The 23,881-nt window shown below is 29.1% G+C and overlaps 1 protein-coding gene and 1 long non-coding RNA gene across 6 annotated transcripts in view; one reads left to right on the top strand and one right to left on the bottom strand.

The window, feature by feature from the left end:
* The window catches only part of LOC142328434 (thioredoxin domain-containing protein 9), an 18,724-nt gene extending 5,671 nt beyond the window's left edge, over positions 1–13,053 (top strand). For all 5 annotated transcript variants that reach the window (XM_075372188.1, XM_075372187.1, XM_075372184.1 and 2 more), the window contains exons 3-4: positions 1,401–1,602; positions 6,795–13,053. In XM_075372188.1, coding sequence (XP_075228303.1) covers positions 1,401–1,602; positions 6,795–7,069 — 477 coding nt within the window. In that variant the 3' untranslated portion in view covers positions 7,070–13,053. The remainder of the gene's footprint in view (positions 1–1,400; positions 1,603–6,794) is intronic.
* Positions 11,182–23,881, bottom strand: part of LOC142328435 (uncharacterized) — a 25,805-nt gene continuing 13,105 nt past the window's right edge. Inside the window, exons 2-3 of the long non-coding RNA XR_012757272.1 lie at positions 17,337–17,406; positions 11,182–11,318 (exon numbers count right to left, since the gene is read on the bottom strand). This is a non-coding gene — a long non-coding RNA (uncharacterized LOC142328435). The remainder of the gene's footprint in view (positions 11,319–17,336; positions 17,407–23,881) is intronic.

Genomic DNA, 23,881 nt, shown 5'->3' with positions numbered 1-23,881 from the left:
CAATTTATTAATTGTTAGTCTATTCGTTCTAGTGAGTTTTGTTGTAAATTTTACAATCTGAAAAATTCATAACATCAATATTTTTGGATTTGTTGTTTAGTGTTAGAAGTAACGATGTTTGAGTAACAAAATAAATTTTATATGGTTCAAAAATACATAAAATGTACTTACTGTAAACATTTCAGATTTTTGCCACCTGCCCCACATGTGGTTTTTGGGCCCCAAAAATGAGACATTTTCAAAATCTTATAATTTGGCAGCTATTTTTTTTTAATGAAGGACACCCGGTAACAGTTCAATTTTTTTTATAAGTACTACTAGTACCTAAAAGTTAAAAGGTAAAAACAGGCTTATTACTCTAAGCCCTTCATTATTTATTTTGGGCCCAAAATTTGAAAACACAACTTCAGTAAACATAAAAAAAATTTGGTTATGTAACAAAATGAATTTTGAGTGTACTAAGATGGAGGTTCCATCTTTACTCTTTCCAAAAAGATTTTTTTGACTCTCTGTACGATGTAAAATAAGAATGCTACAGTTCATGGAAAAAGTGATGAAAATGGCTGTTTTTACCTGTTTGCGTGTTAGAAAATAGTCTATTACTAAAGTAAAAATTTTTTTAAAAATAAAAGAATATTTTTTGGCCACTACAAGATGGGTAGTTATCTTATATCAAATATCATCAAAATCAAAAATAGTGATGCACTGTTCATTTATTGAATTAAAATGGTATAATACCCCCTTTCATTATGATCGAACTGCCTTCAACTGCTTTCTTTTTTCATTTTTACAGATTGCACACCTCCAAATTTTATTTTTTTGCTTAACAAAATGAGTAAGATTAATGCACTGTGGATGAAAATTACTGCTATAGTTGCGGCATATAATACTTTTCAACCTGCACAATATTTTTGGACTAGTAGAACACAACATATTAAAGTCGGGATGAAAAACAAATTGGAGTAAAAAACAATCAATAGAATATCTTAGGGTTATATTATTATTATGGATAAATGACAAACATACATGTAATATTGAACACAGTTTAAATATTCTAACTATTACTAAAGGTGAGCCACAACTGCCCAGGTATAACCTCACTATGAACGCGTATGAACGCTCTATTGTAACTGACTGAATAGAATTACAAATGACAAATTTCTACAAATTTTAAGAAACTATAAATTTACTTTGTAATTTATAATAATTCAGTATATTTTTTGGATTTGTATGTATTGTACATAATATTTTCTTCTTTTAAGCTTTATTAATACAATTTCATTATTTAATGTGTTAATTTAATAGGCGGATTTAATTATTATTTATAGTAAGTAGATGATGCAATTACACATGATTTTTTTTTGTAATTATACTGAAATAAAATTTTATATTATTCATAGGGTCATGGTGAATATGATGAGTTAGCTGAAGAGAAAGAGTTTTTTGAAGTGACCAAAAAATCACCAGACATGGTTGTTCATTTTTATAAAGATAATACACCAAGGTGTAAAATTGTTGATCATCATTTAAAAATTCTTGCTAAAAAACACATTGAAGCACGCTTCATTAAACTTAATGTTGAAAGGTGTCCATTTTTAACAGGTATTACATTTTGTGTTATTTATTTATGTATTTATCCAAGTGACTGCAGGTGTTACAATTAAGATAGTACTAATGGTGAAAGGTAAATTTCTTTAGCATACGACAAATGCCAAACCTAATTAGGATAAAATACCTTCTTGATGGAAGGTAGAGATGCTCTTCAGAGATATCACTCTTCTATAGAAATCAGAAGAGGGGCTGATTTTCTATTCTATATTAAACCTTGCTTTTTTAATTATACTTACAAAATTGTTATCAAACATGGTTTTTTTTTTAATAAGATATTGAGGATATTTGTGTTTTACGATTATTGTTTGCCTCTTATTTAATTACTTTTCTCTTGTTTTAGAAAATTTAGAACAGAGTTTTTTTGATAAATTGCAGCATCTTCATGACTACATCATAGACAATGCTAATTAAGTTACTAAAATCCTCATCTACTCATAGGTTAAGACACAGGTACCCCCATCCTCCTAATTTAGAACTGTACATCTCCATTCAGCTACATCCATCAATCTTTCTCACAGGGTGTAAGCTCTGGCTTCCATGTCATTCTTGTTTATCCTTGATATCTAGAGCCAATTGTTGTCCTTTACTCTGATGAAGTGAGTATACCTTACTCTTAAATATTAAGTCTCCTTAAGTGGATAAATATCCAAATTCTGATGGATGATAAAATCCTTTCTATCTCTTCTCTATTTTCTTTTTCATCTTTAGGAATCTCATTTCTACATGTAGAAAACTGTATGAAATGTAGAAAGCTGAAAAATGAATTCTGAGCCAAATCCTATTGTAATTATAGCATTAGATAATGTTTAAGCATGTCCAGGTACAATATGCCACTTACTAAGCAAAAAAAAAGGATTGTAAATTTTGTGACAGTGTAGAGCACAAAAAACATTTGCCATATGTGAGTCCCGTACAAGTTTGATTGTGTGACATGTATTCTGCTCACCCCATATCCGAACATTTCATTGCTTCACTTTACTGCTGGTAAGGAATGTTGCTTCATCACTAAACACAATTTTATTAAGATAACTATCTTCAGTCTCAATTTTGTTTAACATGTTTATACATAACTCAGTTTGTTTTTCTTTATCACTTTCACTTAAAGCTTGTATTAGTTTTAATGTGTTGGGTTTTATGTTGATTACACAATAAAAATACTCTCCACACTGTGAAGATCCCTAGAAACTGAAGGTTTACCCTGACATGGCATCCTGTGTGATACACAACCTGTTTCAATGAAATGATTGTACATGTAATAACAGACTATCTTTGAGGTGTTTGCTTGCGATATTTAGTCATGAATTGTCTCTGAATGATAGTAGGTGATTTAGATTCATTAAACCGTAAAAAACACTTAACACGCTCTCTACTGGTATATGACTTATGGAATTAAACTGGTTGATGACTGATGGAATTACTCATTCGCATGTGCCACTTACTGAGAGTGTCGGGAACTAATAGTGTTAGGCAGGAATGAAACTTGAAGATATGAGGTGCTACCCAAAAGTTCGGGGAATTTACCATAAAAATAAAATAGCTTACCATAACTTATAATTTCCACTGTCTCCTTCGAAATAATCCACTTGGGCATTGATACAGTGATCTCAGCGTTTTTCCCATGATTCCATGCATCCCTGGAAGTCTGCAGGTGTAAGTGTTCAAAGCACGTTCTGTGTTTCTTAATGAATCTCCGCAATTGCATTAAAACAATGGCTTTTCAATTGAAATTTTATTTTTGGAAAGAGAAAAAAGTCGCATGGGGCAAGATCAGGTGAATAGGGTGGGTGGGGAGTCACTACTGTCTTTTTGGAAGCCAAGAAATTCTGAACGGCTAGCGATGTGTGCGCGGGCGCATTGTCATGGTGCAGAACCCAGCTGTTGTTACTCCACAGATCTGAACGTTTGCACATAATGCTTTCACGTAACTGCTTCAAAACTTCACAATAGTACATCCCATTGACAGTTTGACCAAGAGGAACAAATTCCTTATGGATAATGCCTTTGATATCGAAAAAACAATATCAAGGACTTCACGTTGCTGCGAACTTGGCGTGCTTTTTTTGGCTGTGGTGAACTTGGCGACTTCCACTGCGATGACTGATGCTTAGTTTCAGGGTCATACCTGTACACCCATGTCTCATCACCGGTTATGATGTTGGAGATGAAATTAAGGTCATCTCTTGCTGAATTTTTCAATTCACTACAGACAGCTACGCGATTTTGTTTCTGGTCGCTGTTCAACAGTCTCTCTACGAATTTTGCAGAAATGCGTCCAATGTTCAAATTGTCCGACGAGATGCGTTGCACGGACCCATATGCCATTTGTAAGGTTGCACAAATGTTTGTTTGTCTACGATCTGCAACAATAGCGTCACACAGTTTCACGATGTTTTCCGGTGTTCGCTTGTTGATGGTCTTCCTGAACGGTCATCGTCATCGACTGTCGTTCGTCCATCTTTGAATTGTTTGTACCACAAAAAAGTTTTACTTTTATTCATAGCATTGTCACCAAATGCTTCCACAAGCATGCGATGGGTTTCTGCACCAGTTTTATAAGCATGAAGCAAATTTTGATGCAGGTTCTTTGCTCTTTAAAATCTGCCATTTAGAACTTCGCCAAAGCAGTAAAACATAACGTTTTACCGCACAAAACCGCACAAAAGCCAACAATGCAGCCTCTCACCATCATAGCTGTTGGAACACTGATTAACAAAGAGTACTGTTAGCCACATATAGTGGCAGCAGGTCGTACCAATAATGGTTCGTGCGCGAAATTCATATTCCCTGAACTTTTTATATCAAACAATTCTGTAAGTTATTTACTTTTTTTCATTATTAAAGGTTACTTGTGTATAACTAATTTAGAAACACTATATAAATTGGTATATATATATATATATAGCTAATGTACAAAAAAGTTTTGTCTTTAGCATAAACAATTCTGTATGGGCTTGAGCTGAAAATAAATGAACAGTAAAAGACTTAAAATACCTGTTTATTTAGTTATTGTATTCATTTTACCCTGAAGTTGGATTTAAGACTAAAATGAATTTTGTTTCCGTATCCTAAAGGCCACATTCAGGCTGAAATTCTTTTGGATAAAGCCAGTTATGTCATTTATCTTAATAAATACATGAAAAAAAATCAGGGATTTTTTTATTAAGTGTAACAAAGATTTTTCATAACACTTAAAGGAAATTAGACATTTTTTTATTGTACGTAACAAATTCTTTTTGTTATGTGTTACATTGACATAGAAAATTATCCATGTTTGTACGTGATAATACGGCAGACAATGTGGGCTCATATTTAGAAAGCATCAAATTTTGTTTTAACAATTTAAATTTCTTAGTTATTACCATATATTATTAATAGTTATTTTCATTCCACTGAATACCACATTCTGCAGTCACTCATTTATTAACTGTAGTCAACTTAAAGCTCTATAACAATACAGCTTTAAGTTGGTATGTAGTTTCTTGGTAGGTTAGAAAATTACACTAATCAATAATTCCAATTATTGATACTTTATTTGGTGCCACTTAGTTCCAGTTAATGACATTCTATTATAATCTGTTTTTTATATGTAGAAACTTACTTTTTGTGAAGTGAATTAATGTCTATTGTTATTTTATTTTTTAACTTATGATTTATATTAAGCCTTTTCAGACTTATAGGTCAAACATCTATTTATTTATTTACAGCTCTACTTTTTCTGGTTACACAAATAATAGAGATATATTTAAACAAATAACAAAAATAGATTATATATATTTTTTCTTTTACTAAATGTTTATCTTTCCCACCTTTTCTCTTTTTTCCTTTCTTTAAACACCCCAAGACTACCGGTCCTCGCTGTTTAGCAAAATACAGTCACCTTTGAGTGTCATGGCAGCAGTCTTTGCCCACCATAGCTAACTCCCTCTGGGGCTTTCCCCAACTTCACTAGGAAACACCAACTTTCTCTTCATAGCCGATATGCCCTTTCGCTAAGGAGCTACCATTCCATCCAGATGTGCGTTTCGCACATCCTTCACTTTGTGACCCACACCTTGAGGGTTCTTTATGTCATCATTGGGGAGTCCCAACTCCCCCAATCTTGAATGAGGGTGGAGCCAAACACCCTAGGCAAAAAGATTACCTCTCTGACCTTGCAGGTCGCCACGCTTCGACCCTTTTTTTTAAAATTGTAACATTCTGTTGTGCACACATGTATGGTTGTACCTCACCCTACTTCTATAAAACAAAACAATAAAAAAAAAGGAAAAAAAATAAAAATCCCTTTGATCGCAGTGTCATCAAGCATCGCATGGCTGTTACTTCCTTACAACAAGCATTCCTCATCAATAAGTCCTGTTCCAAGCCTCATATAGTTGTCTCCCCAAGTCTACCCTCCTCATCCTTCATGCCCAGAATTCTGCCGACCATTTCCTCCAATAGCGTAATATCCCCTCCTGCCTAGAAGCATGTACCCCATGATGTTATCTGGGGTGAACCATGCTAATCCCATCTGTACCCTGACATGATCCCACCGAGCACAGTTAAAATGCATGTACCCTGGTGTGTCCACTTGCATACAGTATGCACACTTCATGGGGGGGGGGGGGGAGGCTCTATTTCCGAACCAATGTAGATAAGCCATGAAGTCCCTGTGGCCAGAGAGGAACTGGGTTAGATAGTATCCCACTTCCCCATGCCCTCTCCAAATCCACGGCCCAATCCTGGGGATTAGTCTCTTCGTCCAGGGGCCCTTAGTTTTTCAATTACATATTTTGAAATGATTTTATGAGTTATGGGAGAAGCATTTAGTTTTCTCTTTGCTTTTAAATTGTTACTCCTCAGATAGACCCAAAACAAGTGAGTTTTGTTTGTAAATATTTTATTGCATTATGAAGTGATGAGCTCTAATCTAGATCTGACTGAATAATTTATAGTTCAGTTGGAATCTTCGTCTAAGGAATTGTGGGATTGAAGATAGTTTTCTGTTTGGATATGTGTTCAGTTGTATTCTGGAGGAAAAAATATTTTGTTGCATGATGTTTGACCAATCTGCTGCTCCCATTCTCTGTAAAGATACTTTAATCTTCTGAAAAATGTGGGTGGATAGGTAATTTTTTTCTATATCTTTATTGTAAATATTATTTCACAATATAAGTAATTAATAAAGATTTTGTTTGTTGCAGAACGGTTAAGAATAAGAGTAATCCCAACAATAGCTTTGGTTAAAGATAGTAAAACAAAAGATTTTGTCGTTGGATTCACTGACCTTGGTAATTGCGATGATTTTTCAACAGATATGTTAGAGTGGCGTATTGCTCAGTCTGGTGTTATTGATTACCACGGTGATCTGTTAACTCCACCTGATAATAGAAAAGCCGGTAAAGGTAGCATTTTTAGTAAGAAACATACAATTCGTGATCGTGGCGAAGACGATGATGATTCAGATCCTGATTTTTAATCTTCTGTTATTAATGAAAAGTAATACTTCACTAACAGATGTTCAGTGTGATTAATTTATCTACCATTCACCATTTGATATCAATTTGTAATAGTTACTAATTTAGAGGTCACTTATTAAGATTTTTTTTGATTTTTTTTTCTGTCCAGAATATTTTTGTTATTAATATTTTTAGTTCATAATAAAACTTTTTTATTGCCTGCTTATTTAGTTGTGGACTAATTTTTTTTAAATTTAATTGTATAATAAATCTTTATTAATTTTGATACAATTGATAACATCATATAAGCAATTATAATTATGTAGTAAGTATAAAATAAGTGAAATGTATAATGTGTACAGTATAATAAGCATTATACGTGCTTATTATAGTGTTATTATGTTTATTATAGTATAAGCATTAGTATTAATTAATCGAAGCACTTGGTAATTTACAAACAAATAGCATTCATTTTAAAGTATGTAAAAGTACATTTTGGATTTAAGAAAAAGGTGTAAAAAAATAATTAATTCTTTATTAATCATTAACTGAAGTTGAATTTGTTGGTTGACTGCAATTTCCATGATAAAACCTTATTTTATTTTTACAATTGGTTTTTGTTGTATCTATACAAACGAATACTTCTATTGATAACAGGAATAATTCTTAATAAATGAAGCACCATACACAGTAATTGAATAGAAATCACCAATTAAGAGGCATCTCTCATTCTTAAAATTATATTCAGCCTTTTTATACAGTCTATTAATGAGGTAATACTATTTATGGAAAAAGATTATCTGACCAGTTATGTACGTAAAACACAGGTCCATAAAACTGTACACAAAATTTCATTTTAAAAAAGAAATACCCAAACTGCATTATCCCTTAAATCAACAATGATAGTTTTTTGTACTGACAAGAAATTTTCAACAGCATTATCACCCAAAAGTAAAAAAATTAAATCTTTTATCCTATCAATATCTGTAATTGAAATTAATCATTTCGTGGAGTATCACAAAATGATTAATTTATAATTAATAAACCTGATTTTAGTATTGTTATACTTATTTATTTCAGTAGCAAACGTTAATGTACTAATTTTGAGAAGTCTTTTAAAGTTAAATGAGTTTAAAATTATAAATTCTACATAAAAAATTACAAACTACACATTAAAGAATAAGTATGTAGTTGGTAAACTGTACTCACAATGCTATCTTGTACCCAAATGATACAAAAGAATGAATTAATAAAAATTATTGTTATTTATACAAAGATGTATCTAATAATCTGTATACTTATTGTACAAAGGATTGTGTCTTTATGATAAAATTGACCATATTCCAGTGCAATACAATGTATTATTTGATGATGTAAATTTATAAATGCTCAAAATTTATTAACTACACATCTCTACACTATGATTGTGATTACATTACATCTGTGATTGTGAGTGTTAACATTTATAAATTATATTAGCCAAGTCTGAAAGTGAAAAGACATCTTTTAGTTGATAGTTTCTATTTAGATATTTTGGCGAGATTTTGATTATATTTAATATCTGTCATTAAAAATTAGTATTTTCAAATCAGATTTCTATTAGTTGTATTATGTAAAGCAATTTCACAATTTTACACTACTTGAGAGAACAATTATTAGTAGTTCTTTATATTTCTCATCATTGTTCGAACAAAACTTTTTTCATAAAAGAAATTGAGATAATCTAGAAGTACTGATGAATTCCTGATTAACAAGGTTTTATTATTATTATTATTATTTATTGTTTTTTCATTATCACTGTGTTTCATAAATACTTATTACTTACTATACATTAATATTTTACCTTCAAGCATTCCATTACTTTAAATCATAGTAAATAATTTCTTTGTTGTTTATTCAAATTGTAAATGTTAGTATTTTTAATATTTTTATATACCAAAGTAATCTTTAGTTTGCATAATTGCTATATATATATCATCATCATCTCCTGTCACACCTTTCCATTTCCCTTACCGACCTACCCTTTCAGTACATGTCTTCCAGAAATCTTTCAGTTCAGTATGTTTTTACATACAAAGTTATATATGTGTGATTCATTTAAAAGCACCTTGTTTCCAATTAATTTCATAGGCTTTGATTTAGCAGAATGAGCAATAAATGATAAATTATTGTTAAGTGTAAGGTCTTTGTCATCATTTTAATTTTTATTAAAAAAAATAATTGTAAGTTTCCTTTTTGTGCTCTTTAATCTTAAAGCCTGAAAAAGAGTAATGATTTTTTTCAGAATTCTTAGAAAGCAGATTTTTATTGTGAATTATCCTTTTTAAGATTCCCTGAGTAAACAATCCCAAGTAGACAAACTGGGTGAATGTGATAGCCTCAATCTTTACTGATTGTTTATTTCAATGTAGTTCCTGACAAGCTTCTGTAAAGTGTTATGATAAATAAACAATCTAGCTGGATGTAACAGTATTTACTCAAGTCATTGTTACTGTACTATTCATATAGTTCATAGTTAAACCTTGGCTCACCTCCTGAATTAAGAATATAAAATTGTAGTAAACTGTGTCATATTTCATGAAGAATTGTGTGTTTTTGTTACATAATCTTCTTTCTTTAAAAAAATTAAGTTTATGAAAGTAAACAGCATGGAGAATAAAATTTTATGTATCTTAAATTGTAAAGTATTATTAAAAAAAAAACTGTATAATAAATTTAGAAATAAACATTGTGAAACTTAACTACAAAATGCATATCACAGATTATGAATTGTGATTTGTTGAGTAACTCTAACCTTCAAAATATTGATGTTATGTAGCATGAATATGAAACATTTGGAAACGTAAAACAATTCTTAAATAAACCCTAATTTTATGTGTATTCAAGTTATTAGGGAAGATCAGAAATTTTAAAATCAAAATGTAAAAGAAGATTCTTAATGTGCCTTTGGCATGGGAATGTATTAAGTTGTATGATAAAAGGGTCGGTAAATTGGTGATATAATTCTAGAATATCTATTTTTAATTGTAGCAGATTATATTTAACAATTTTAAGTTTTGCTAATTTTATTTATCACTTAAATGATGCTTTTAATTTTTGTTCTTTTCTTTATTAATTTATGAAAGTCGATAAATTTTTTTTTGAGATCTTTGCACCTCAACCACTTTGGCCTGGAAAAAGCTTTTTTTTTTAACGGAAAATGTGAAGGGAAGTCAAAAAATAAATTTCCAAACTTGATTATTTTTTATGATCTGTTTAAAAAAAATTGAAATATTTCAATAAATGTAAGAATACATGTTTTGAAAATAATATATACGTATATTATTTTTCAATGTATTCACCCTTTTGGTTGATGATAGATTTTCTGTGCACACAATATATGACTCAAAGGATCCCAGTACCTGTTTTTTGCCCATTACACTTTATTGATCATCAGTAAAATGCACTGCACCAATATTATAGTTTGGCAACATTAAGGCCAGGCCATACACTGCTTCAAGTTTACAATTATTTTCAGTTGGTATTGTGCCTTTAGCCCAGAAAAGCTGAATAACAGGTGTGATTTATTGTGTAGAGACAGGTAGTCAGTCACCATTGTTGAATTTCTTGCAATTAAGGAATGTGCAGGAAGTTTTTTTAGTTGAATTAACAATATCTGACCAAAGTGTTATCTGACAATCAGCTTGCTATATTGTACTCTACCAGCAATTGAGTATGGAAAATGATTTTTTGATATCTCTTTAGATTAAATTCTGAATTATTATGATGGAACCATGTAATATTAATTTTATTTTCTGTAAAGAGAACTATGTTTTTGTTAAACTAATGTTCATTGTTTGTTATTTGAGTTAATTTATTGTACAATATACATCATTTTATTTGTTGTATACAGTGTTTTACTTGTGATAAGTTTTCATTATCAATGTATTTAACACTTTCAGTGCTGGTTTAAATATTTTGAAATCATTAAAATATACAAACTGATTTTTATCATAATTTATATTTATGTGTAGTAAGTATATTTCTATAAAAAAAAATATATTTGCTTGGTTTAAAAAAAAATTAAGAAATGACACATATGATGCACCTGGTGATTGAAAAGTGTTTGTACGGTGTCGGTGGTCAAACATGTGGCATCGCATCAGACGTTTAGTAGTACTTGGTCAGTGATACAACTTATACTTTATTATTACCATATTTCTGCCTATTATTATTATTATTATGAGTAGTTAAAGCTTGTTTACATTTTTATTTGCTATTATGACCAATCTATAAATTAAACAAATACTTTAATTTTTAGTATACACAGAAACAAATTACAGAATATCAAATTACACAAAACAAATCAAAAATACATAAAATTATAGATGCATACAATTACTTTTATTATTTATTCATTACATTCAAGATTCTACAAATGTTTAATACAAATCCTCATTACAAACAGATTACATAGAAAAATAAAAAAATAAATTAACTATTCTAATGAAAATAAATGGGATATTTTTCATATTTGGAAGTACTGATACCCACAAAATATTAGAAGGTAAATCTATAGGCGTTTGGTTATTAACAACAGGAGTCTATTCATCGTCATTTTGTTCATCAACTAAGTTTTCAAAACTACCTTCATCGGAATTTGTTCTGTAATAAGTGTCACGTTTTCTTCATCATCTTTTCCAGTTTCACAATCATAGTTACTATCATCCCCCAGCCATAGTACGAGTCACTATCACATCAAAATCTTCATTATTACTATTGTTTTCTAAAAAATTTTATAATTCAAACTCGGACATTACTTTTTTTACATTTAGTCATTGGCTCTTCAGTTGTGAAGGTCCTGGTATTTTATCATCTGCCATAATAAATTATTAAAAAAATAAACTGTGACCAAGCACGAATTTACGTTTATGTATCAAATGACATGCCACTAGAATATAAAGAACGTGAATGAAGATTCAACTGCTACAACAACGTAGACTGTAATTACTGCAGTTAACGCACAAGCGGCACATGTAGGCTGGGGAATGAACAATAAGAAGCCACCACTTAAGCGTCATTGGTGCTGAACGTGTTAATAATATAACGTATAATGTATTTCTAGTGTTTATACACAGGTGAAATTAACAATAAAACTTATTGAGGTGCACAATATTTACAACCATTCTATTTGAATAGCTCATGAAGACATTGTTACTTAATGGTAAAGGTTTTCAATTTTGAGGTATGTTTTACAAACATTGATGTTATAATTTTTTATGTATTTTTTTTGTTGTAATGTTAACCGTATTTTTTTAAAAATAAATAATTAATATAATTTTTGTTCTGAAATTACAATGTGTCTAATTTTGTAATGTCTGCTTTTTTCACATCAACTTTGTTGATGTCAAAGCAAACATTAATTATGTATATAAATTATTTATACATATTAATAATAGTTATGCGTATTATAATATTGTTTCAGTGTATATCAATTTTGATTTTAACATATGATTGCCTAATTTATTTATATTATATATATAATTAATTAATTATATGTGTTTTTGTATCAAGGCAGTAATTTGGAAAAAATTTATATTATTGGTAGGTAATTCTACTAAGGTTAATAGTTACAAAAATAGTAAAATTTCCTGGCATTGTGCTGTATGAAAAAAAATCTTGATTTATTTTTAACGACGTAGATGAAATTATAACCTTAATATTTAAACTCAGCATATTAATAATTATTTATTTTTATTTTTTTTGTTGCATGGAAAGAAATATTTTGCTAGTATTACTACTGCTTTATGTTTCTGTATTTTTGTTTTAAATTTGCCCTAATGTGAATTATTAACTCTGGGATATCATTCACACTTTAGTTGAATTGACTATATGTAAATGAAGTTTCCTATATATGTAAATATTATTTGTATTTTTTATTAGATACTAACTGATATTTATAACACTTATACATTAATGTTCATTTTTTAAGATGTACAATAAATGTAGCAGAGCTTTTTTCCCACTTATTGTATATTTTTATTTATTTCAATTTATCTACGAGTGAAGTCCTGTAGCAGAAAAAAATATTTTAATTTCAGTTTTAAAGATTTAAAAATACGATTGGAAATTTTATTTAGTACTTCTTATCTTACAAATCAATAAAAAAAAGAAAACTTATCTTGCAGATCAATAAAGAAATTTTAAACCTATGCATTATTTTGGAAAATGAGGCTAATGAATCTTGTACTAAAATGTCCAGTTTGAAAGTGTATTTTTTATTTCATGAAAGGTCATAACATAATGTCTTCCTTGTATTTAATTTCTTCCTTGTACAGGTGTTTACACACTTGTGAGAACAGCAAGTTTTCTTTGTGGACATAGCTAGCTGTTCACATGTGCAACAAGGATAAGGTTTGCGAATGTAGTGCAGTTTATGCAGCTTTAATAAACATCATTGGTGTTTCACGTTGATATATACACTTTTATTACATTTTTTCAGTTATCTTTTTTATATTATTTTATTATAATGAATATTATTTTTCTGTTGCTCTATAATTATGCTGTCTGCTTTCAATTATTAAGAATTGTAATTTTAGGATGTATAAGTAAATATTGTTACTTATAAAAATCATTTGTTTAATTTTTGTAAAAACTATTATATTCTAGTAGTACTAGAAATAAAATTGCTAATTTAATATTATGTCGTGATAATATTAAAAAAAATTATTACCCGGATGATTTAGAAAGGACTTTACATGCCTTTTTGAAGATATGTATAAGTTTATACAGAACTCTAACAGAATCAGTTGAGATGTCATTTTATAGCAAAACATATCAATTTTTGACTTTTGTAGTGCCATAGTACAAATTCCTTTACACATATTAGCAGTAATTGTTTAGTTCAGCTAGCAAAATGGTTTCTTTCACTTCGTGAAGCATGCTGTCTGTGCATTTTATTTTCATGATAAAATCATATATTTTCTATGAATCAATTGTACTGTCATCTGTCCATTCCCATATTAGAAATTATAGTATAATTCCTGCACTTTGTGGTAACTACATGATTGACGGCCTTCCTCCTTCAATCCAGCTGCATGATCATGATTTCCATAATAGAGTGAATATCATCTTGCTGGAAAAACATGATCTATTTTCTTCTACAATATAAATTGTCATGCTAATGACTTTTTTAGGTATTAAAGGTATATGAAACGATTCAGATTCTCTCTGCTTTGTCTTCTAATAACCTTGCTGGCGATTACGTTTTTAAAACCCTTTTAAAGTTGCAGTTTTTTAATAAAATAGTTGCCGTATTAAAGTGTCTGTTGGAGATTTAAAAAAAAATACTTAAGTTATAGATAAAAACTGTTCTTAAATGAACTTAATCATTAATCTTTTTTTTTTACCATTTATTTATGAAATTTTGGATTGTTGAAAATGAACTACTGAAAAACAGAGGGTACTTTTTAAGAATAGTTTTTTATAATTTCTACACAGTTTTTAAAAAATAAATTTGAACTCCCAAAAGTGATATAGAAAAGAACAACGGAAAACAAAAAATAAAATTTTCTTTCATAATTAAAACTAGTATGATTTTTAAAGTCTATTAATTTAATTTTATTGAAATTGTCATGTTTAAGTCAGAAATTGGTTAATCAGCTTCTGGATTATGAATGATGTTTAATGTAAAATATCAATAATTCTTAAGCTCTAGAAACATTTCTCTGATTTTCTGGCAGTTATCTTTTGCTTTTGTAAAAAGATGTGTATTAAGTTCATCTTGATGGATGTGGCATATCTTAAATAATAACAAAAGCTCTTTGAAATGACTGTAATTATTAATTATTCCCAAATAATTTTTTTTTTAATAAGTTTGAATTTTTTTTGGGATATATATATATATTCTATTAAAATAACCACCTAGTACTGAATGTTGAGATAAGACATAACTACCTTAATTTTTCATGAAAGTACTTTTGTAAAAAAAAATATTTAAAAATTTTTATTATGCAATAATGGAATTATTTAATCGTGGCTGAGAAAGCGAGATCACATGAAAGTACTTTTCATGTAAAATGAAGGTAAGATATGAGATTGAGATACATCTCAATCTTTTGTGCTAGGTGGTAATATTTTGTAATATAATTTAACAATAAAGAGGAATATAAAATATTATATTGACGAAAATATTAGTTACAGTTATGTCATTTTCCTGTAATGGAAAATGTAGCATCTGTTCATAGACCACATTTTAGATTTAAAACATTTTAATACAAAGAAATATTATGATGATGAATAACATATTTTTTTATTCTGATATATTTAATATATCCAGTAAACCTGTCTTGATAAGAATAATCAGATTTGGCATTTTCACATATTAAAATCCATTTGTTATTAAATAAAAATGTTGGAAGAGAGTGATTGTACCTGCAGTTACAACTTAGGAATAAGTAAAAAAAAAATATTAAGTAAATTTAAAAAAGTAGAAAAGGAATGCAGAGAAACTACATAATACTGGCACTGAGTGTGACTGAAGGCTGTCTGGAATGGAGGGATGTATATATTATTTTCTTCTCGTAAGTATTCCAGCTGACTCTTTTAAAAATATTTTAAATATCAGTGTATATTTTATTCTTCTGTAAAAACCCAATATTAAATCATGATAAAAAAAATTGTATTATTATTTGTCTATTTAAGAGCCAATTTATTTTAATTTAAAATACTTTCGCTTAAATTTTATGGAAAAATTTGTAATGAAACTTGAAGAGAAACTTTTCTACAAAATAAGAGAAGAATCATTAAAACTGGCTCAACTTTTAAAGAGGTAAAACTTGAAAAAGGAGGGTAGAATTTAAAACTTCTTCTTTATTTGAAGTCTGTTGAGTAAACCTCTCTTTATAAAATTGTACTATTTAAATTTAGTAGGTAATATAACAGTGATTAAATGTTTGAAATGTGGTGCTATAGGAGAATGTTAAAAATCAGATGGGTGGATAAAGTGACAAATAAAGAGGTATTGCGGCAAATAGATGAAGAAAGAAACATTTGGAAAAATATAGTTAAAAGAAGAGACAGACTTATAGGCCACATACTAAGGCATCCTGGAATAGTCGCTTTAATATTGGAAGGGCAGGTAGAAGGAAAAAATTGTGTAGGCAGGCCACGTTTGGAATATGTAAAACAAATTGTTAGGGATGTAGGATGTAGAGGGTATACTGAAATGAAACGACTAGCACTAGATAGGGAATCTTGGAGAGCTGCATCAAACCAGTCAAATGACTGAAGACAAAAAAAAAATAAAAAATAAATGTTTTATTTAACAAAATAATATTGAAAATGAAATGTACTAAAAAGGAAAAATAGTTGTTATTCTTTCCGTGTTTACATAAAATTTACTAGTAATGCTGTCTGAAAAAACCTGTTAGATGAATTCAAATTTTAAAACTATGTACAGTGGTGTGTTTACTTATAACCATGGAATGATTATTGACTTTATTATCAAAATAACATCTGAATGTAAAATATTTTGGATTTTTCTGCTGAAAAGAAGAAAAAATAAGATCCATGAATTGAAGAGAATAAAGAAACTTCCAATATATGAAGGAGTGTGTAAACATAAGTAATTAGGAAATATGAAAAATATGTAAGATATACAATTTGCACCTGAATTGGAATGTTCAACATGGTTCAAATCCAGTTATGTGTTAGTTTTGCATTCTCATAAAGGAAAAAGGAAATGCAATTGTTTTCATGTCAGCTTTTCTCAAAAGAAAATTAATGTTGGATTTTTTGTATTAAAAAATTATTATAGTGTATGAAGTTGACTGAATTATTTTCTTTATAAATGCATCGTTAACGTTAATGATTATGTTTATAGTTTGATTTATCTGGTAAATACTGACTTTGATTGTTTTATAATGTAACTGGTCATTTATACTAGTTAAATCTAGATGATTATCTGTTATAAACATTTATAATAACTTTGCCGCTGTTTGAAAACAAAACTAGATTACTTCTTGTTAAATATGGGAGGTCATATTTATTATAAGCTCCTGTTCTGCCTTGGGTTATTAATTATTAATAACAAGTTTCACATGTGAAAATTTATTGAGGAAAAAATCTCATATTATAGATTGAATGACATAAATACCATAGAAGTGAAATTGTTTTTACTTTTTAAAAGTGTTCTCAATAATTTTTTTCTGTTTTCATTACCAAACATGAAATAAAAATTAGTGGGTTATGTTATTTTTAAAAATATGTTGAAACATTTTTAAGAGATAATTAAACTTCCACATTTACCTGTTAAGCAGATAAGATGGCAGATTTCATTTGAATCATTAATGAGTTTTAATTAGCTTTTATTGTATTTCTGAAAAGAAAAAACTGCATTAAAAAGTTATAATTTACTCGAATAGTAATATATAAGATGAAATAATATGTAAGATGAATATAATGTATGTAGATAATATAATGTATGTAGATGAATATAATGTAAGATGAAATAATAGAGAAAAAACAAGTTATGGTGAGAATTTAAATACCGTATTTATTCGAGTACCCCCCGCCCTCGAATGAGCCCCGCACCAAGACTTTACGGACCGAAAATCTAAAAAAAAAATCGAGTATATATCGGTATTTTAGAGTGCAACAGATATGATAAAAAAAAATACGTAAATATTCAGAAAGTAAAGAATTTAATTCGTTCATTTAAATTACAATATTACATTAATAATTAATTACCGTAAGTACTAGTTTAGTTCAGAATCGGTAGGCCAGTAAAACGAAAAGAGACCTATCGGGTTGGTCTAGTGGTTAACGCGTCTTCCCAAATCAGCTGATTTGGAAGTCGAGAGTTACAGCGTTCAAGTCCTAGTAAAGGCAGTTATTTTTACACGGATTTGAATACTAGATCGTGGATACCGGTGTTCTTTGGTGGTTGGGTTTCGATTAACCACACATCTCAGGAATGGTCGAACTGAGAATGTACAAGAATACACTTCATTTACACTCATACATATTCATACTCTGCCAAATGATCGTCTTCACTACCATCAAGTTCATTAGATGTTCCGCATTTTTAAAAATTTTCCTTACTAATTCCCTGGAAATACCTTTCCAAGCATCTTTTATCCAAACACAAAACCGGTTAAAATCTGGGCGTTTGATTCTTCCTGTAGTCACGGAGAGGAAATTTTCATCAGTCATCCATTTACTGTACAGTTTGCAGATTTGAACGGTTTATTAATGCAGACACCTAGTGGTTGCAATAGAGGTGTCAATCCGCCTGGAATTGTTACTTGGTCTGTCATACCCTTTTTTAAAATGTTTCACATTATCAGTCGTATGCCCCCGATAACTATCCATTACTAGCATACCGGTATTTTTTTTATTAAGTAAATCTCCTGATTGCTTTTGCCATATATAGCTGATCCAATCTAAAATTAAGATTTCGTCCATCCAACCTGATTCCTGTGCTCTGATAACTCCATTTACCCATACGGTAGGAAGAGTTTTTCTTTTAAAAACAATGTACGGAGGTAATTTTGATCCATCAGAAGTAATGCAAAGCATAACACTGCACCTTTTTTTTTTCATTACCACCAGTGCAAATCGTAACACTTTTTTCACCTTTTTTGTTTACGGTTTTGTCAAAATGGCATTTCAAAATATACAGGGGTTTGATCAGCGTTTCCTATTTGAGAAGCAAATAGCCTTTATCCTTTCTAAGATTTATTATGTATTTGTGAAAATGTAATATTTTTTTATCATAAGCGTCTGGAAGTCGTTAAGAAATGGTAATCTTTCGTCTTGTTGACAAATCATTTTGTGCAAAAAATCGAATTATCCACTCACGGCTTGCTTTTAAATCAACTTTATTCAATGATTTAGCGATTTCACGAGCATATGATTGACACATTTCTGTTGTGACAGCATAACCGCATTTCCTTTTTTCCATAACAAAGTCACACAATTTTTTTTCTATGTCTGTGTATTTTTGTTTTAAGCCACAAAAAGCCCTTTTATACCAGTGCCTTTCACCTGAAGTTGTTTCTTCTTACGGCAGTCTCGAATGCAGCTTTCATCTACGTCAAATTTTCTTCCTGCCGCCCGATTTACAATTTTTACAGCCTCTTCTATAACGCGCAGTTTTCATTTACTGTAAAGATCGTAGACGCTGTCCTTTTGTACTCATTTTAATGCCGTAATTAAAATAAATCACTGTATTAAACTTTACAAGATAAACTGAACAGATAAAATGCACATAAGCGTCCACATATACAAACAGTACAATGACTTATGTCGAATAGACAAGACGACGATGGGTAACTGATACTGTAACTGTAGTGTCATTAGAACCAGATGGATGCAGCCTATACAGAATGAATCAGTTTTATAAAAATACCGTAACTTCGTTCCTATCGATAATATGAACAGGATGTTAATAATTAAGGATATATTCTGTACAAGCGGCATCCGGTATTGATAAACGAAAGCCTAACGTAACTATATTTATGCAATTGAATTTAGGTACTTCTAAGAAAACGTTTACATAAATTATCCTGGCCAAAGGCTATGTTTCAAGTAAGCCCCGCACCCTTATTTTTTCTCTCCAAGTCCAAGAAAAAAAGTGCGTGGGTACTCGAATAAATACGGTAGTTTATTAGTATAAAGTGAAAATATGTTTATTTTGCCTGACTTTATTGTGTGAATTAAAATTAAAAAAAATATTGCTTTAATGTTTTACTTACAAGTTATTTTATGAAATCTGTTTTAATTAAGTGAAATTCAAAAATTAAAGTGTTTATTTAACAGACTTTTTGAAAAAGTTCTTTCTTTTATTTTAAATATACTAAACATAATTAACCATTCTCTATAACCAGTGAAAGAACTCCAGTTAGCATAAATTAAATTTTTATCATTTATGAATTGACTTTTTTTTGTCTTCTAAATTGGAAAAATTTTGTGCAATTCATTATTACTTCCATCTTCATGTTATATGTTTCTGAGTTGCTCCATCTTTTTCTTAGTCTCCATATTCGCCTCTATCATTATTCTAAATCATTTTTTATGTTCTATTACCATCTGTATAGTTAGTAAAGATGCTGAACACTGATAACTGTGTACTCTTGAACTTTATCAGGAATGGGCAAAGAATTAAAATTTCCTGTAATTGTTTAATTTCGCATCATATTGCATGGATGATTGCTTTGACACTTTTAGAAAAAGCATTTTTGCAGATTGCAATTATCTCATAACCTTTTTTATACGGACCTCATTGCCTCACAGAAGAGTAGGAAAAACCAAATTTTTTTTAAATTAATTTATTGTAGTATTAAAATGAGACTTATTTTTCATGCATTGTTGAATTGCAAAACACGCATTGTTAAAAAATAGCTTTAGATTTACTAACTTTTTTAATAATACTGTTTGTATTATATTAATATTGTTATGTAAATAATTAAATTGTTTGAACTGTATCAGTGTCTTTCCAGGGTTAACAATTTTAGATATTGGTAGTTCATCTCCATGGAAAGTGAAAACCTTGGTTTTAGATACAGAGACCTCTAATTTATGGAAATTATACGCTCAATTAGTATTCACGCTCATTTTCCGTATTATAATCATGTTATTGGCAAAAAGGAGACTGCTTAGGTACTTATAATTTCCTAAATTTACAAGTGATGCATGTCATTACCACGACTAATAAATCATTTAAATATAAATTAAACTGAATATATGACAAAGCAGACTCTTGTCAGACTCCTGAATTAACTGGAATACTCTTTCTTCCACAAGAAATTATCTTGTAGTACCATTACGTAAAGTTGAATAAATCTACCAAATGTATTGGGAGAATTTCCCATATAGTCTTCAGTTTCATAGTTAAAGGTTTTCTAGATTGATAAAAGCAATGTGTGTTTTAAATTATTATACTCTTGCCTTTTCTCAAGTAGCTGTTGTAGTGTAAAGACATTATTATTACATGAACTCCTTTCTAAATTCAGCACTGTTCCTTGCTCAGTATTCCAAAGATATTTATATATTATTGCAGTTATTATTTTTATTATCATTTTCATCATGCAAAAATTTCAAATGGGTAAAATCTATTCTTTCATCAGCGTAAGCCTGTAGCTGATGTAAATTTTTTTAGGAAAATTCTTTGGGGAATTTAATTATCTTAAATTTTCGAACAAATATTGCAGTTACTAAAAGAATATTGCTGCTATAGTAAATAACTGAAAGGATTATAAACAAAAGAGTAGGATACAATTTTTAAATATGTTGAAAAGAAGAAATGAAATTTAAATAAATATATTTAATATGCGTTTTTTCATCAGTCATTTCTGGTCTTATCGCTAATGTGTTCCATTTTATCCTGTGTAATCTTTTAATTTCATTGTATCTGCTATAAATTCCAATTATTTTCTTTACATATTGGAACAATTTTAGTTCTCTTGTACCTCCATACTTTCTTTAATTAATTAATTAGCCATAATGTGAAAAGTCCGCTGTCCTAATTATATTCTTATAAAATTTTTTTTTTTTTTATTTACCAAAAACCTCTTTGTTAAATGTTATAAATTCTCATTTCATTTAATTTTAAACATTCTTAAAAAAATTATGTTTATGATCTGGCATCCTATTGTCCATTTTTTTTTCTTTCTCAACTCCCCTGGGCCGGTCCGACTGTGTGGTATTGCGCCACCCAAGGGAGTGTGTTATACTCTAATGAGCCTTCCCACCCACCGGCTGTATGTCTGGCAAGGTAGGTCGACGATTTAGCCTATTGTCCGTATTGCTCCTATATTAGAGTGCATTACACAAAAATTAAAAAAAATATATTTCTACTTCCTAAATTATGTTTTTTTACTAGTAAAGTTATTTGCTGTCTAAAAACTCTTGTTTCTTGTGCTAATCTGCTTTTAAATATTTTTATTACAATGTCCACTTTTAAGTAACAAAATTGTTTTATTTCTGATATATTTTGCTCATCTGTTTTAATATTTAATATCATGATCTCATATTTTATCATATTTCATTACATGTTTTATTTTCAAATTAAATTTCTGATCTATCATCTATCATTTTGTATTCTTATTAATAGTTTTATTCTGTATAACAATGTGATAATCTGTTAACACAATTACAATGTATGTTGGAACTTCACCTGACTTTATAAGAAAGCCTTGCAATAATTTAATGTTCCCAAACATATAATCTTAAAGAATATCCTACATGGAAATATGAAATTGATTTTTGTATTGTATGATAAAATTCCAAATCTGATTGAGATTCAAACCCTACTGGATGAAAAGCTAAGATGCTATTCCACCAAGGAGGTTGGTAAATTACCAAAGTAATATATTCTGCATTTTATTATTGCCAACAATCACCAACTCACTTTACTACACACAAAGCTATCAATTTTTTATTTAGTCTACATAATCAGAATTAATTTGTGATAGTTGATCAAGTTAAGCTTCTTTGAAGAATAAAAGGCTTGTTAGTTGCTTAGAGTTCTATGCAACTGAAAATTCATAAAAAGTAATTAAAAATAAAACATTTCTTTACTGTTCAGATTTAAATTAGAATACAAGCAATGTTGTGATTCAAACTTCCACACTCCTTTTTATATGAAAATTTTTATCATAAATGGATTATAGAGAACAGTATACATATACATACAGGCATTCATTTTAAGTGTTTCATCATTAGTAAATAAACTAGAAAAGAAATGAATAACTTTAAATTTATTTTTTTAAGCATTAAAAATACTATAGTGGCATGTTTGCTGCAGTTTTTTCCAGTATGGCATGCAATATTTTTTAAATAGAAACCCCAGATTTTTATAACATTTTTCCATACAAACAATTGTAAGACATTTTACCCTAAACCCTACCGTTGGGGAGATATACGCTTACAGTTGTATCTAATAACAATGTATCGTTCAAGTTGAATTTAAATGCAGCGTTGTAGTTTTACTCATCTAATTGTATTTTCGTAATATCTAATTATTTCTGTTGACTTTTAAAAAGTGTACTTTTTGCCTTAATAGTTTAACAGTACTTTTAAATCGGTGACCGAAATTCTGTACTAATTTGGTTATTCTAATAAATAAATGGAAAAAACATGACCAAATAATAATTTATTAAATATACTTTAATAAATTGTGTAATTTTTTGTGGCTACTTTATTCTTTAAACTTAAAGGAACACTAACATTAATTTAATTGGCTGTTAATAATTTTGCAAAGAAAACAATATTAACGGGTAAAAAGTTGCTTCTTTTTTTTTAATTACACGCTTTCTTTAATTAAGGTTATAATACGCGGTGTTGCTACCTAGACGTCATGACAGCGGACCCTCAATTTGTTAAACATTTAAGTTGAGTGATAAAAACTGCATGGTTCAATTACTATTTAAAAACTGATAATTCTCACAAAAAAATTATTTATTTATTTTAAATTATTTTAAGTTGCTCTGTCAATACTCTTATAACCATTTAAAAAATTTACGCTAAAGTTCGTAATTTCACGTTTAATTTATCATGTCAAGTTCGGTTTATTTTGTTGTCATTGAAGTTACGAATTTTCAAAGTGGTCCGATAAGTTTTACTTACGTTTATTAATGATAAATAAATATAACAATTGATGTCACTTAAAATTAATTGTTTAATATTGGTAGAATACTGGCTTATGAAAATACCAACGCAGAACTGTATTTCTGCAAATGAATTGTTGACCCGGCTTAGCCTAATATAGAATGATAAAAAAGTCATGCGACCTAGATAGTATACTATTGTCAAGTAAGTTATATATTACATAACCTAGAATAATAACTTTC

The sequence above is a fragment of the Lycorma delicatula genome, chromosome 7 (genome assembly GCF_047948215.1).
Source record: "Lycorma delicatula isolate Av1 chromosome 7, ASM4794821v1, whole genome shotgun sequence".
In the NCBI taxonomy this organism is placed as follows: Eukaryota; Metazoa; Arthropoda; class Insecta; order Hemiptera; family Fulgoridae; genus Lycorma; species Lycorma delicatula.
This window is presented reverse-complemented; position numbering and strand designations above follow the sequence as displayed.